The sequence below is a fragment of the Chinchilla lanigera genome, unplaced genomic scaffold (assembly GCF_000276665.1).
Source record: "Chinchilla lanigera isolate Chin_1 unplaced genomic scaffold, ChiLan1.0 scaffold00009, whole genome shotgun sequence".
Taxonomy (NCBI): domain Eukaryota; kingdom Metazoa; phylum Chordata; class Mammalia; order Rodentia; family Chinchillidae; genus Chinchilla; species Chinchilla lanigera.
Genome location: NW_004955410.1, coordinates 15,707,493 through 15,723,056, shown reverse-complemented (window position 1 = coordinate 15,723,056; position 15,564 = coordinate 15,707,493). Strand labels below are relative to the sequence as shown.

At 39.0% G+C, this 15,564-nt stretch overlaps 1 protein-coding gene across 1 annotated transcript in view; it reads left to right on the top strand.

Moving 5' to 3' along the window:
- The window catches only part of Dock4 (dedicator of cytokinesis 4), a gene marked incomplete in the record, with an annotated part of 287,342 nt that overhangs the window by 112,326 nt on the left and 159,452 nt on the right, over positions 1-15,564 (top strand). Inside the window, 2 exon segments of the mRNA XM_013510564.1 lie at positions 1,308-1,396; positions 13,952-14,077. Of these exon segments, the coding sequence (XP_013366018.1) occupies positions 1,308-1,396; positions 13,952-14,077 (215 nt within the window).

Below are 15,564 nucleotides of genomic sequence, written 5' to 3'. Positions count from 1 at the left end.
TCGTAGTAGCCGTAAACATCATCTATTTACTGCGTGCTTACTCTGTGCATGTCTTTTTTCCTCACAACAAACCTAAAGAGCAGCTGCTGTGAGCTCACCTTTGTACATTCGAGGATAGAAAGTTACATAACTTGCCCAAAGTTACCCAGCTAATGAGAAAGGGAATCAGATTTGCAGTCAAGATGATCCAACTCCAGGGCCTGAGCCCTCTCTTGTCAGGCTGCATCTTCACAGATACCATTTCACATCACTGCCTAGCAATGTCATGATGATGTTTTATAGCACTGCTTATTAAGAAGACTAAAATTTTCTGCAAATACAATCACATCATGTCTTAGAATAGTCTTTCCAGGTGTGGGCAGTGAGTGCCACATTTGTCTTGCCACTGGGAAACCTGAAGGACTGACAGGTACATGTGTCACCCTGAATTATGCAGCTGAAAGACCATGAATTCCAGCTCTGCCTCTGGAAGGCACTCATTCTCATAAAAATAGTCATGTTGCTCTTTGTGGTGTTTTATCATCTGCTTTTTCTTAAGCATTGAATATGGTTTCAGATAATTCTCCCTAGAAGAGAAAATCCTTAAACATGCCAATTCAGCAAATGACTTTGAAGTCATTTCAGAATAGTGGTCAAAGTACTCACTGTACCTGGGAAGAAACTGAGTTTAGTAGAACACTGTAGAAGGGTGTCTGTTAGAAACAGTTTGGAAGAAATTTCTATTTATTAGAATGACCAAATCCCTAGCCCATCTGGGACTTACAGAATAGTAACAAATACCCGATCCGAAACTGGAAGGTATTTCAATTGCCCACTTTAAGAGCTTTAATTGTATTTGGAGTTTTAAATTAAAGGCCTAATCTCTGAAGTCACTTAACTAAGAGGAAGCAGACTACTTTTCTCCCTTCCCTACTGGGGTGAACTAAGAAGGCTGGAGTTCTAATGTTGTAGATGGCAGTTTGATGTCTGAAAACAAGAGGCGGGATTGTTTCTTCCATCTTAATTTCCTACACTCGCAAGATTTGGGGACAGTGGATCCCATTGTTCTGGGTCCGTTTTTAATCTGAGTCGTTCTTCCCGGCTGCTCTCTTGTAAGGTAGGTGAGAGGCGTTATCAGGGTGTGCATTTCTGCTCATCGTGGAGCAGTCATGCTGAACTGACAGTCACATGCGGTGGGTTCTAGGGGATTCTAAGGAGATTTAGGGAAGAGCATTATAGTGTTATAACAAAAAGAGCAAACGTGCTTTTGGGTCCTTGCTTGATGTTGTGCATCACTGAAGCTTAACCAAGTGGTAATATTTTCATAGGTGTAACACAGAGAGTGAGTGGTACCAAATCCATGAGAACATCATCAAAAAGCTGAATGCACGCTATAATTTGACCGGCTCCAATGCAGGTGAGTATATGGGGCTGGCTTTATCTCCCTACACTTCTATTTCAGGCCAGAGAAAGATACGTGAGCGAAGAAAATGAGGAGCCTTTTTTTTTTTTCTCTCTCTCTCTCGTCGCTGCCTAACTTTAAAAATGGTCAGTGAACATTGCAGTATGTCTGTGTGTGCTGTGACCTAGTTTCATACAATTCTCCATGACAAAATGTATTCCATTCTGGTTTGAAACAAAGCAGAGGACCAGAATTTGTTCAGTGGTACCCTTACCAAACGCAAAAAGTTAAATGACAAGATGTGCTTGCGTTTTGTGATTTTTAGGTTGGAATAGGTTTGATAAATGGGAACGTGTCAGTAGAGACCACTAAAAGCATGCTTCACTCTCTACAGTTTGCCCCAAGTAGGAACATTACTGGGTAACAAACATACACGTTCACATATTGAAGTCAACTAAGGAGAGAGTGACACTGACTGGAGGTTATATGGAGAAAACACATGCACACTTGTTAAGGAACTGAAAGATACTGTAAGTTATATGCAATATACCGTACCTGTTATTTTAGAGCAGTAACGTATCATAAACTATATCACATTATATAGCCTGTATAGGTTATCTAGCATTTGTAGTTGTGTCTTTTAAGTTTGATTAATAGCAAAACCTTGGTAAATATTATTTGTATCCTGTCCCCTTCAAACTGACATTGAAGTAAAATTATATCTTGGAGCAGCCATGCTAAACTGATAGTCATATGCAGTAGGTTCTACAGGGTTCTAAGGAGAATCCTTTAATTGACCTAATGAAACTTCAAATTAAATGAGCTGTTCCTTGAACTGCATGCATTGTGTTTATATATTTTATTCATTTATTTATTATTTATTTATTTTTAAAAACACCTTGAAAATATATGTATTTGGGTTAAGTCCAACTTGCCTGGCAATTAGAAGAATCAGATTTAAGCTCAGATGACTTTTTTTTATCAGCTTCATGTACATCTTGCTAGCCTAAAATGGTCCGTAGGAAACAACTGCGGACAGCAGCTCTGTGTGGTTCAGTTCAGTGACAGCCGGAAGTCCCGCAGCTCACACGTAGCAGGCCTTCTAGCAGAAGTGAGTGGTGAGCTCATTTCTCTCCTCCTCCTCTCAAGAGTTGGGGAAGTGACTTGGGTTGGTTTGATGCAGATGAATTTTATTTGCTTTGGGCAGAATCCTACATCGACCACTAAATGAACAAGAGACTTGGAACACTCACTATTGAGGGCAGAGTCCTTACGAGAGTAAAAGGAGCTAATGGGAGAGGAATACATGAAGTAATAAGTAGACTTATAGAAACTGCAATGTGTGCCTTTTTGTGTGTGTGTGTGTGTGGTACCGGGGATCGAACTCCCGACCTTGTGCTTGCCAGGCAGGCGCTTATGCCACTGAGCTATATCCCCAGCCCCTGTGTGCCTACTTGAATTATAATAATTCTGATTGTGTGTAGACCAAGTGGTTTTATTTCAGTGCATTCTCAGTAAGATGGCAGAGCTACTACTACTGGTTTGTTTGTTTGTTTTAAACTTAGTAGCTAAATTCATTGCCTTCCAGCCAAATCAGTAGTTCTGTTCTGAACCTTTGGTGTTTCTTGATCCCACTGACCATATTTGCTCATTAAACACACTCTGGACTTGTGCTGCCAGGTTGGTGGGCACCAGCCACGTGTGGCTGTTGAGTGCTGGATGGGAGCCTAGTGCAGCGAGGAGGTTGAGGCGTACTGTGTCTGTGACCTAGACCCCAGATTTTGAAGACTTGGTCTGATGAAAGGAATGTAAAACATCCCATTAATGTTTGATTACTTGTTAAAATAATAACGTATGGCTGTGTTGGGCTAAACAGAATGCATAATTAGAAGTAATTTTAGTTTTCTTTAGTTGCTTCATGTAGCCAATAGGAAGTTTTGATTTTTTTGGTAAGCCACATGGTGTTCCAGTGGGCCGGTGTCCAGGATAGCGTCCTGGAAAGTGCATCGCATGCCTCAGAAAGTGTGCATTATCCTGCAGATCCATCTCACGCCTCACAGACGAGCTCCCTGTGCCCTTACTGGAATCCTGTGTGAGACCTTACTGGAAAATCCCCTTATATCTTGAGCCTTCCTTCTTCTGTTCATAGCCCTTGTTGTTAATATAAAAACTGCTTATTACCACCTTTATAAAAGGTGAAGGAAATCATTGTACTATAGAGCTTTCTGTGAAGGTTTTCTCCTCCCTTTGGAGGGTTCCATCCCCATTTTGCAGCTACCTTGATAACTTCGGTGATTTCTAGGCAGCCAAAGGTACGGCTCATTTTACCCACTTGTGCTGCCCTCTTGCCTTCGCCTTTCTCCATCCTTTCTCCACCCTTCTCCTTCAGCCGGTCTTACGCAGCCAGCGCTCGATGCCTTTCAGTCCTCTGATCTCTGCCTGATGTCTTCTAGCCCTTTCAAGCCAAGGCCTACCCAACCCTAAGCCTCATCGCTCTGTAAAACTGCTCCAGGGAAAGAAAGCCCAGAACACAGCTTTTAGACCAACACCTGTTCTTCCCATTAAAGTTTTTACCCTTTAGTCTTGCTGGGACATTTGTTCACCTTCTCAAGGAAATGAAGGTGTATGCCCAGCAGACAAGATCTGTATTGTGTTTTTAGGCTTCATTATTGAAGGGAGAAGCTCCAGTGACTCACTTAAAAGTAGAAAAGAAGCCCAAATTCAAGAAACCTAAGCAGAAACTGAGGTGCCTAGTATTCAGCTCTCTCAGTGGCTGATACGTTGACTTCCACTGTTTTCTCCTTGGAACACAGAACTGTTGATTAAATGGAAGCAGCGCAGTCAAATATTTTCAAGAGAATTGAGTTCACTCTAAAAAGTATTTTTCCTGCTTTCCCCCTGAGATTCCTTAGTCACTGGTCCTAAAAAAAGAAAGAATAACTTTGAAATTACTTTGGAACAAATTCTACCAGCTAATTTCCAGGCCCTTTATGCTTCACTGATGTCCCCCTATCTCTTAGAGTTGTAATCTGTTCTCTTTAATAGATAAAGGGATTCATTGAGTTAACTGGGCTTTTTTTCCTCTGACCAAAGACTTATGTAGCAAAGGCACATTAACCACTATCTTTGAGTTTAGATACTGGGAAAAAATTGCATGTGATCCATTTAACTTTTAAAGGTAAAAGTCATAGAATTAATACACTTGCACAGAAAGATTTACTCGGTTGAGTAATATGAAATCTTCAAAGTTGTACTGTTTGGGAATTTTAAAATCCAAAAACAATATCTGAAGAATTTAAAATTCTCCAAATAGTGATTAAAATGAGCCTCGTTTAGGCTTGTTGAGCATATGGTTATTATAAACTTCACCTCTGGTAGATAGCAATTGAATTCTAGGAATGTGATATTAGGCGAATTCAGTTTTAAGGACTGAGATAAAGTATGTAAAAACCATTGGCACAGGCTTAGTATGTCCCAGGAAAAACTTCAACAACTTTTCATATCATCTGCATATTTGTGAGATATTGTTTCCTGTAGTTTGCACATGCAGCTTACAACTAGAAGAAATCATATTTGGTAACCATGTAAATTTCAAGAATCTTCTTTTTGCCTTAGTGAGATGAATATATGTGGTTATGTGCCTGTCCTATACTTTGTAATCTCCATTGACTGCCTTGTTAAGGGGTCTACAGCATATAGGCAAAACAGTTTATCTCAGTACAAAAAGTACACTGTGTATTTACTTGGCTAAGGTGAAAAGAGACTTTTGGAAGTGTTAGATTGCATTTGTGGTTAAGGTTTCTATTCACACATATAAGTGTCCTCACTTTAATTCAATATTACAGGAATAGTATAGAGTGAAAGGATTTTAATAAGTGCCTCTGATTTTTGAGCACTGCAGCTGAAACTTAGCTTTTTTGTAGCATTAAAATAAAAGAAATACTTATTGGCACCACCTATTGGCTAGAAATATAGCATATTACTGTTTTGCTTACTTTTGGAATTTCCTAATTATTAAACCATGTTCTCTTTCTAATTCTTTTAAAATTTTTATATTAAACTCATTTTACATACATAATAGTTGTAATAATAGTGCAAAAGATTACTATTTCCAAAAGATTCAAATTTTACATTTGCTTTTTTGTGCCCTCCTCAAGATAGACACATTTAATTCAGTATTGCTAAATTGGTATAATCAGTACTTCTGATTTTTGTACATATATGTATGAGAATATACATTTATATATACATATACATGCATACATACACACATACATAGATGTGCATATATATTCATCACATGCAGACATACTGCATTTCATTTCCAGATTGCAGACCTGATGCCTCTCTACATTTATTTCAGAATGTGGCAACATAACCACAATGTAATTATCAAAATCAAGAAGTTAGCACTGACATAATACTACTATCTAATCTATAGACCTTATTAAAATTTTCTCGCTGTCTTCTATAATAAAAGAAAAGCCAGGTTATATTATTTGTGGTTGCCTTATCTTTTTAATTTCCTTTTTTTCCTAAACTATTCTATTCTGATGACAGTGAAGAGAAAATGTAGTTCAAAGTATAATACTAAATTATAGTCAAGATATTTTTAAAGGTACATGCAGTATTAAGAACAAAAAACGTAGCCCCAAATTATATGGTAAGGAAAGTAGTGATTTGCACTTATTTTCTAAATTAATTATCTTTGTCTAACTTTGATGTAATCATTAGGAATACTGTTTGGAAAATTTGCTAGGTATAAAAACATGCAAATATTTCAATGAATTAAAGATTAGCAAATTACAGTTGTATGTGCTATTGTAGTGGTGGAAATTATCTTTACCCCCTCATTCTTTCATGACTGATCCTGTTATTAAAAAAGACAGGTTTTTTAGATCAAATTTTCATCAATATTGTGATTTTGTTTTATACTTTTAGTACACTTATAAAATTTATGAAGCAGAGAGTAGTTGTTCAATTAAATATTGGTAGGACTGTCCTTAAATGCCATGTAACTGGAGTCATTGTTCGGCTGGTTAGGACCCGTTTATGATTACGGTTCAGCTGTGCATTGGAGGGACAATGATACTCTTGCCACGTGACCACTGTGTTAAGTTGGAAAACAATAAAAATTTCAAGGATTGGAAGACCTAGACGTGAGTTGTCTCATACTGGGCCTGGATGAGCTGTTTTGTTTTTAAAAAGTGATGGGGTGAGTGATTCTCTCTGAAACAGTAGAACTCCGTGCATATGCCACTGTCTGAGTCTATGTTAACTGATAGTTTAGAAAAATTTGTAACTGTAAAATGCAGTGCTGTAGTCCTAGGGGAGTAGCCTAGAAAGAATAGAAGTATAAACACCCTATGTCGTCACTTCCACATCTGTGGTGCATGGGATTTTTGTGAACAAAACAGCACTCAGTCAAAGTAAGAAAATGATAATAACAACAATCAATCCTCAAATCATCAACAGGGAGGCAGAGTAAACAGATGAAATAATTGGGAATCCTATAGTTTTAGGCAGTAAACTATCAAAAAAAAAAAAAAAAACAGGGTGGAGCAAAAGAGCTTTGCAGTGGGAAAAATAGATTTACAAATTTCTGCATCAAAAATTGTTAACTGGGGGCTGGGGATTTAGCTCAGTGGCAAAGCGCCTGCCCGGCAAGCACAAGGTCGTGAGTTCAATTCCTGGTACCGGAAGAAAAAAAAAAAAAATGTTAACTGAGCATCTCTTTGTTGGGTGCTACTCACAGCGTTTTCCTCAAGTGCTTGCATTCTAGCAGTCCAACAGAGAACTAAATCAAAATTAGTTTTTTAAATGCTATTGAAATAAAAAAAGATCTGGTTAAACAGAAAATGAGCACATTTCAAAAATAAATTAATAAACTGAAAATACAGCTTAATGTATCAGCCAGAATGCTACAAAAGGGAAAATGCAGTGGAAAAACCTGAATAAACATTTAAGAGGCACAGATGATTAAATGAAAAAAAGGCCAGCAGGCATCTAGTAGGAATTCCAAAAGAAGCCAGTTGGGTACATGTGGAAGCTGCAATATTTGAAAAGGTTGGAATTTTGCAGAACTTTTGCAGAAGATTAAAGTTCTCAGATAACAGAAGTAAAAGTCATGAACAGGCTAAATACATTTAAAGTCATATGTAGACAAATTGTAAAACTACAAACCATCCAATCCCAGAGTAGAACACAGACAGAAAATACTGATTACCTTAAAAGACATAGTCGCTTTAGCAGCAGTTACAGAGGTCAGAGTGCCAACTTTGATTTCTATACTAGTCAAACTTTTTTCAATGTCTGAATGAAGTAAATAAAATTTCAAATAAAGTCTTTGAGAATTTACCACCTATATACAATGAAATAACTAGTTGGAAATAATCATCAGGGGAAAAATAGTTGAACCCAGAAGGAAAGAAACGTATAGGCAAGGGTGTGTAGAGAGAGTCATAAATGCGACAGTAAATCTACGTAAGCACTGACTGTAAACATTTAAAAATGTGTCATCATGATCAGAGTTGCAAAGATACACGTCCTCAGAATTGCTTAGGAAGAGAAACTGTTGACTAGAGTCCTGAGGTCAGCTTTTTATGTTAAACATTGAAAAAAATAGCGTATATAATTTCTAAAATAGTACAATGAAAAATAAAGGAAATAAGAAAATCCAATCTGCTTAGAGTCTAGAAATGAAGGAAAAAAAATGAAACAAAGAAAAGTCACGATGACTGAAAAAGTGGGAAATAAAATAGTAGGAAGACCTCTTGTCATCAAGTTATACTATACACCTTAAGGGGTCAGAACTTGTCGCTTGTTTAGAACTTTGATTTATTAACGCAAAAATCCCCGGATCATTAATAATTTAACCATCTTTCATCTACTTGTGTACATTGCCTGTATCTGTCATTTACCACTATGTCAGATTTTCCATGTAGAGTATTACAGTGTGTGTGTGTGTGTGTGTGTGTGTGTGTGTTTTACAAGTCACACTACCTAGCCCAGCCTATCCTCTAGCTCAGGATCCTCTTGCCTCAGTTTCCCCTGTCTAGAATTACAGACGTGCACCACCATGCTCAGTTTAGAACACTGGTCTTGATTGATAGATAGAATTCCCTTTGACACCTCCTCAGAACTTAATTGTAATAATTGGCTTTAACTAAAGTCTAAGGTCAAGCTGAATAAAGCAAGTGTTTTATTTGTGGGTAACACCTAGGGAACTCTGGCCTTTTTTTTTTGTATTGTGAATTGAACTCAGGACTTTGCACTTGCCAGGTAGGCACTGTGCCACTGAGCTATATCTCTGGCTGGCTGTTTCTTAATGGAAGCTAGTTTTTCGATTTTATAATAGGAGGAAAAAGAAGGGAAACAATGGCATAATATTAGGGTAGTGACAGCAGCAGTTGTAGCAGCACAGCTAACAGTCCTGAATGCCTTCCTTAGGTCAGGCACTATACAAAGAGTATTGTATCATTATTACGTTTATTTCACAGATATGGGAGCCAAAGCCAAGACAGGATCTTACAGCTGTATGATACACTACTTAAACTGCATGCTTAATAACAACTCGTATTTAGCAAATATATTGGCCATGATTTTCCATTTTTGCACTGCTCTACATTCTCAGCTACATGCTATGTGGTTCATTAGTGGCAAAAAGGCTGATGTAATCTAAAATTAATTTTGGCTGCTGCTTATAAATCATGCTGTGCTTGTCATTTTTAATATAAAAGTGCAGAATTTCATAAATTTAAAAAGAAGCATCATATAGAGTGAGTTGGTTTTAATTTCCATACAGTTAGAACTACCAAATTATCACATTTGCCTTAACAGATACCAAACCTTTCATTTCTACACTAAAACTCCGTACACTGAGCTTAATCATGGCTGGTATGTTGTTTTGTGGCAGAGTCCAGATGAATTGATGACAGCACTTTTAAAATAGAAAGTTCAGTTTAATGACTACATGTCTTCTAAAAAGGGGAGCATTTCTCTCTCAGCAAGTTCATGTTTGTTACTCTTACCAGAGGAATGTTTACTACAAAATACATAAAGATATAAGGTTTTACAAGATAGGCTTACAACGGACACCCACAGAGTCAGGTGTGGAAGAGTGCAAAAGGGCTGTCCGTGTGCTGGAGATCCAAAGATCTGGTCAAAAGCCTGCAGCTCACTGCAGTGTCCCATATGAGTCTGTGTCAGGAAGCTGAAGGGCCTGCATTGGAAGCCAGGAGATGACGTCCAAGGTAAAGGTGAAGGCTGGAACTCCTCCAAAGAAACAGAAGCCAGCCTCTCTCCTTCCCTTCCCTTTTTATTTCATGTAGGCAGCAAGCCTATTGGTTGGTGCCACTCAGCCAAGGTCAGGGCTTCTGTCTTCAGTAGATCCCACTAGAACTATGTAGATCCCACCCAGAACTATGCTGATCCAGTTTAGTTTTTCTTACTCAAGTTGACACAATCAGTTAACTAGCATAGTACTTACAGCAAGGGCCAGAAAAAGTTACTATTTATATTAGTAAAATTAAAAATTTAACCTCATTCTTCAGCTTATTTTGTGATCATTAAATTCCTACAAAACATTTCCCCTCAACTTTCAAATGATGTCAGTAGTAATTTTTCCTTAAGGTGCCTGTCATACACTAACGCATTCTACTTCCTATGCTATCTACTTGTGTCTTCCATTGTTAGATTACCAGTCCCTCAGGACAAGGAGCCCTATTGTTACCATCCCTATAACCGTCTTCCACCTTCCTCTAAGCCATACGTTGCTGCTGTCTGTAGTGAGCAGTTTGAAGTAAAGTGTGCAGGAGTGAAGTAAAGTGTGCAGACAAAACCTTGAAACTTGTCCCACCCCCAGAGAGAACACAATGGCCCAGGCAGTGAAGTAGGATGACAAGGGAGAGAGTGGAAAGAAAAATAGTGTTCTGTGTCATAAATGACTGAACCCAAAAGAATGGGGCCAATCTTCAGGTAGTTGGGCTAGATAAATATCTGTCCCTTTTTCCTGATGACTTTATTCACGTATAATTGACCAAGGAAAATTGTATATGTTTATGGTGTACAATGTGATGTTTGGATTTGTTTATACATGTGAAATGATTAAATGAAGCTAATTAACACATGCACTACTGCACATTTGCTTTCCATGGTAGAAACATTGATGATCTGTCTTAGCAGTTTTCAAGTATGTACAACTGAAATACAATACTGTTGTATTACTAATGCATTTTAATACATTCTCATTAACAATAGTTACTATAGGATCTCCAGAACTTGTCTTCCTAACTGAAATTTTGTATCCTTGGAGTAAATCTCCCCATCCACCCCCTTCCCTCCTTACCCCAGCCATCCTCTGGCATCTAACACTCTACTCTCTGCTTCAGTCTAAGAGTTCAACTTCTTAAGAAGGACTATGTAAATATTTGCTAAGATTCTCCTTTGCAGCATTGAGTAGCTTCTTGGTCTTAATATGTAATTTCTTATTGTTCTGGTTACTGATTTATCCAGCCTCCTGGTTATAGTAAAAATAGGCTCAAATTTTACCTAATTGAAAAATAAATAGAATGCAGTGGGTCTTTGCTGGCTGGTGCCTGCAGACTCACCAACACCATGCTTTCTGCTTTGTGCTGTCTTTTTATAAGTATACCCTCTCCACTGTAAAAACAGTTAAGTGTTGTCATTCCTTTATGGTAAGGGGAGGCGATTGGGCAGAGCAAGTATATGGTGGTCAGTCCGTCTGTGCCGTGACCTGGCCAGTTTTTGTCGGAGTTCATCATTCTGAAGTAACTTGGTGAACTCCAAATAGCAGTACCCCTTCATACCAGGTATTACTACTGGACTAGGTAAATGAAATTAAAACATCTATGGCTCTAATTTGTACTTTCCTAAAAATTCAGACTGAAATCCATCAGAATTTTAGTATGCAACCTAAAATTTAGGGTACCTAAAATTACAGCATGTCTGATTTTCCTTTTCTCCACACTGTTTTGCCTGTATTGCCTGTCACTTCGGCGTGCTTTCCCTTGCCTGCCAGCTGACTACCCTCTACTGTCTCCTAAATGGTATCGGTCTTTTGCACTGTCCCTTCCTTGATTCTTGCTGTTTAGGGAACATTGATAATTTTTTTTTCTTGATTATTACTTTCTCTCTACCCATGTATTTCCCTAAACCAGTTTTTTTTTCCTCCCTTTCATGTCTTTTAAAATTTATTTGAAGATTGCTGTTTTCTCTGACTAAATCCTTGTTGCCTTATCCTCTGGAAAGAATCTGCATTATGTAAAATAAATCATATTTTGCTGCTGGTTAAATGGATGTTGGCTTCCATAGAGCAAAACAAGAATCCTAGTCAGCTTTCCTGGCTCTAGCCCCTCTCCTGAAAAGCATAATCTTTGTTTTTTCATTACTGTTGGTTTTTTCTTTCTCTTCTTTATATACACCATGTAATTTTGCAAATGTCTCTGATCAGATTCTTTCATGAGAAATCTCAGCAAAATAATCTTCACTTGCAAAAAGCACACCATCTCAAGAGCTGTGTTAAATCCACCCTTTTCTTTGTTTGAAAACATTGCTTATATCTTACCCTGGGATTATTGAGCAGCATTCTCCCCAGCAGGAGGGACCGCTGTTCTGGACCATGTCAGGCACACGCTGGTATTGCACACACACCAGCACTTGATGATGCTAATGATGATGGTGATGGTGTGGGTGAGTGTTTTGAAGGCAAAGGACAGAAGTGGGAGGAGAACAGGCAGCAGTGATGAGGTGGAGGTAGTGGGAGAGCCTGAGCAGGAAGAAGTAGCTGCTGGGACAGATGGACTGTAACATGTTAGTCTGTTTTCATTCTTCTGCCTCTGAGTTTTAAACGGAACCAGTAGTGACACACAAAGGGGCCCACAGCTACACCAGTACTTGGCTCCATCAAATCATCCAGATGGTTTCTTCTCCACTGCTTCAGCCGCCTGGTTATGGAAGGACAGACATTCTGATCCTCCATTCTGTTGCCTTCACGCACCCAACTCAGAATGAAAGAGGCAAGGGTGGGAGCTAGATAAGGGACAGTCAGGTAATAATGGATGCAGATTTAAAGTTCTGAATACATGCCAGGCTTGTTTAATTCTCACCACAACTCTCAGAGACAAATACTCTGTTAGATGCACACAGTGGGAGGTGGGAGGTGGGAGGTCCCTGTCCTGCAGAGGTGCTCCCGTCCTTTGCTGTTTTTACTGCTCCCATTGCAAAGCAAGTGAAACAATGGAAACACTGTTTTTATTATTATTTATTTGCTGGTATTATTAAAAGAGAGTAAAAAAAAAATTTTGGTCTAAATGTGTGGCAGAGAAGTTTTTCACTGCATGGTGATGGTGGTATTTCATATGCCGTTGGTTTTAGAGAGCGCTGTAGTGCTGAAAAGTATGGTGAGGACGAGAACTTATGTGTAACAAATATGTAAGTGGTAAGCATTGGTTGGGTTGAACATTTTTAGGGGACAGAGTTAGCATGTCACCTTCACCCACCAGATTCACTTTAAATTGAGTTCAAGTGAATGACGACAGTGTTTTTAAGAATAAATTACTTTTGACTAGCTTCATTTTCTATTGCTAGTATATGTAAGGGACTTCTTTGTTGTGTCTTAAAACAAGAGAAAAGGGAATTAAAAGCTGAACATGAAATAGCATCTTTGCAATATATATGGAAATATTCATAAAGATATGACAGTAATTTCTTTTTTGTAGTTCTTGCCTGAAAATTAGGAAAATGATATATGAAAAAGTGTATCCCACTGTGATAATGTCATAATTATTGGGATTAAAAAAGGAAAACATAATTTTACTACTTTGCTGACTATATTCCCTTTGTTTGTCAAATTCTCCTCAATAGAAAATAATACTTCATGAATTATTGTATGTAATAATAAAAATGTAATTCAGGTTTTATTATAATCACCTTTGTTGCTTAAATTTCAAGAAATAAATTTCTATCACTATCCTTAAAGTTCTTGAACTATTATGTCTTAACATTTATGTTCATGCTTGTCATATTGGATAGGTCACTATTCATAGGTCTTAAAGAGTTGGATAAAAGTTAAAATTCCAGCTGGGGATATAGCTCAGCAGTACAAGCACCCGCCTGGCAAGTGTAAGGTCCTGAGTTTGATTCCTGGTACCAAGAAAAAAAATTAAAATTCCAGTTTTGGTGTCTCGGTCTTCCAGGATCAAGTACACGTCATGTGTTGCTGGAGAGCGAGTTGGTGTCGGGCTGAGGGCCACCTGGCCGGGGCTGGAGGGGAGGCTGTGGGGACTCAAGCTAGGCTTCCTCCTCTTAGCATTCTGCTCAAGTTTCTCCAGTTGCTGTGAGCTTCCTTATAAATGGAAAGACTCTGGTGGTGCTGATGGAAAAGCATCATCTAGATATTATTCCTGTAGTTTCTAGTAATTTTGTGAGAATGCTCACCCTCGATTTAAAACTGCTACCAAAAATTTGGGCTTAGTGAAGCCACTGAGTTCCTGTTCATGCTATTTCTTTCCAGCCACCTGGATTTAATGTGGATTCTCTCATTCGTTTTAGGGTTAGCTGTTTCTCTCCAGCTCTTGCACGGGGACATCGAACAGATCAGAAGAGAGTACTCATCAGTATTTTCTCACGGAGTGTCCATAACAAGGAAGTTGGGTTTTTCTAATATTATCATGCCTGGTAGGTGACTTTGGGATGGGACAAAATGATGAAATATGAGTATGTTGTCTATTTTTGACATTTGAGAGGTTTTTCAAAGTTTCACCTTTGAAGAGCTCCACAGGGGCCAAGCTGAAGAATGAAATGAGGTATATGATAATAAGTGAAAAATCTTTGCATTTTGATTATCTCAAGTGACTTGTGGCAGCCATGGCTTCATTGTGTAATGACTGTAATAATAAAAAAAACGGAGATAGTGTTCAGAAAACATTTTACCCTTTACTGGAAAGTGTCAGTGAAGTTGCTGAGAGTATCTCCTTATAGGTTTTGACAAGAACACTTATGAGTATGTATCTGTATATGTAAATAAGTAGCTATATGAAAATACCGTATGTCTTTCTTTACCTTTTTGAGACCTATCTGTGTATAGTATGTGATTCAGATCTATATTAACACCTAAAAAAGACTCCCTACAAGTGTTTGTTTTCTAAGTAGGAAAAGCAGGGATGAAAGAGTCACACTGAAGAATCAGTGCCAAGTTTATTGAAACCGATGAATTTTGCAGTGAGTCAGTCCTCATCTCTCAACCAAAACAAGGTTTTCAAAGCCTGGCCCCGTATCATCGTATGGCAGAGTAGGTCTTACAGAGTGTCTTATGCACAGCCTGAGGGGCTGGGCAAGAGCAGTATTGATGGGGAAGGAGCAAGGGTTACTTGCGCGTCAGTGTTCACAAGGGACCAGAAATCAAAGGATTAACTTACTGATTCTACAGATAGGTTTTAGCACTTTCTGTGGGCCAAGGCATGCTTCCAGGTACTGAGGGTATGGTAATAAACACAACAGGAAAAAGTCCTTTCCCTCTGGAACTGGCTTTCTAATGAGTCAGATTATAATCCATGTCTAAGTAAAATACATGCGTTCAAAGATGACAAATACTGAGCTAAGAACAGGCTTGGTGAATGCTGGAAGTGCTAGCAGTTCGAGAGACTGAAACTGTCACCAGGTAAGAAATAGCTGAGAAGGAAGCCACTGGAGAAGAGCATTCCCAGCAAAAGAGACAGGTGCAAAGGGCATGAGGCAGGAGACCGCTTGGCATGGGTGAGGAACTCCAGGAAAACCAGCTTGGCCAGATAGAACATGGCAAGGGGAGTGGGGTGGTGCCTTGCTGGTCAGTCTGAACACTTTGGTCTTTATTCAGGAGGAGGACAGGAACGAGGGGAGGGTTGCTAGCGCAGGTGTGACACAATGATTTGCAGAGTCACTGGGTCGCTCTGGTTGGTGTGTGATGATTGGGAGGGTTGGTGCAGGGAGACCAGAGCAGAGGCTTGTGGAGGTGATTCCAGGAGCGCGACTGTGGCCTGCAGCACGGTGTGAGCAGTGGAGGTGATGAGAACAGAGCCTACTGAAGCCCTCAGGGACTTACAGTCCAGGGGAAGAGTCACTGGGGAGGTGGGAGAGGGAAGCGGAGGAGCCACAGAATCCTCTTCTCACTGAGATCTCCTGGACGG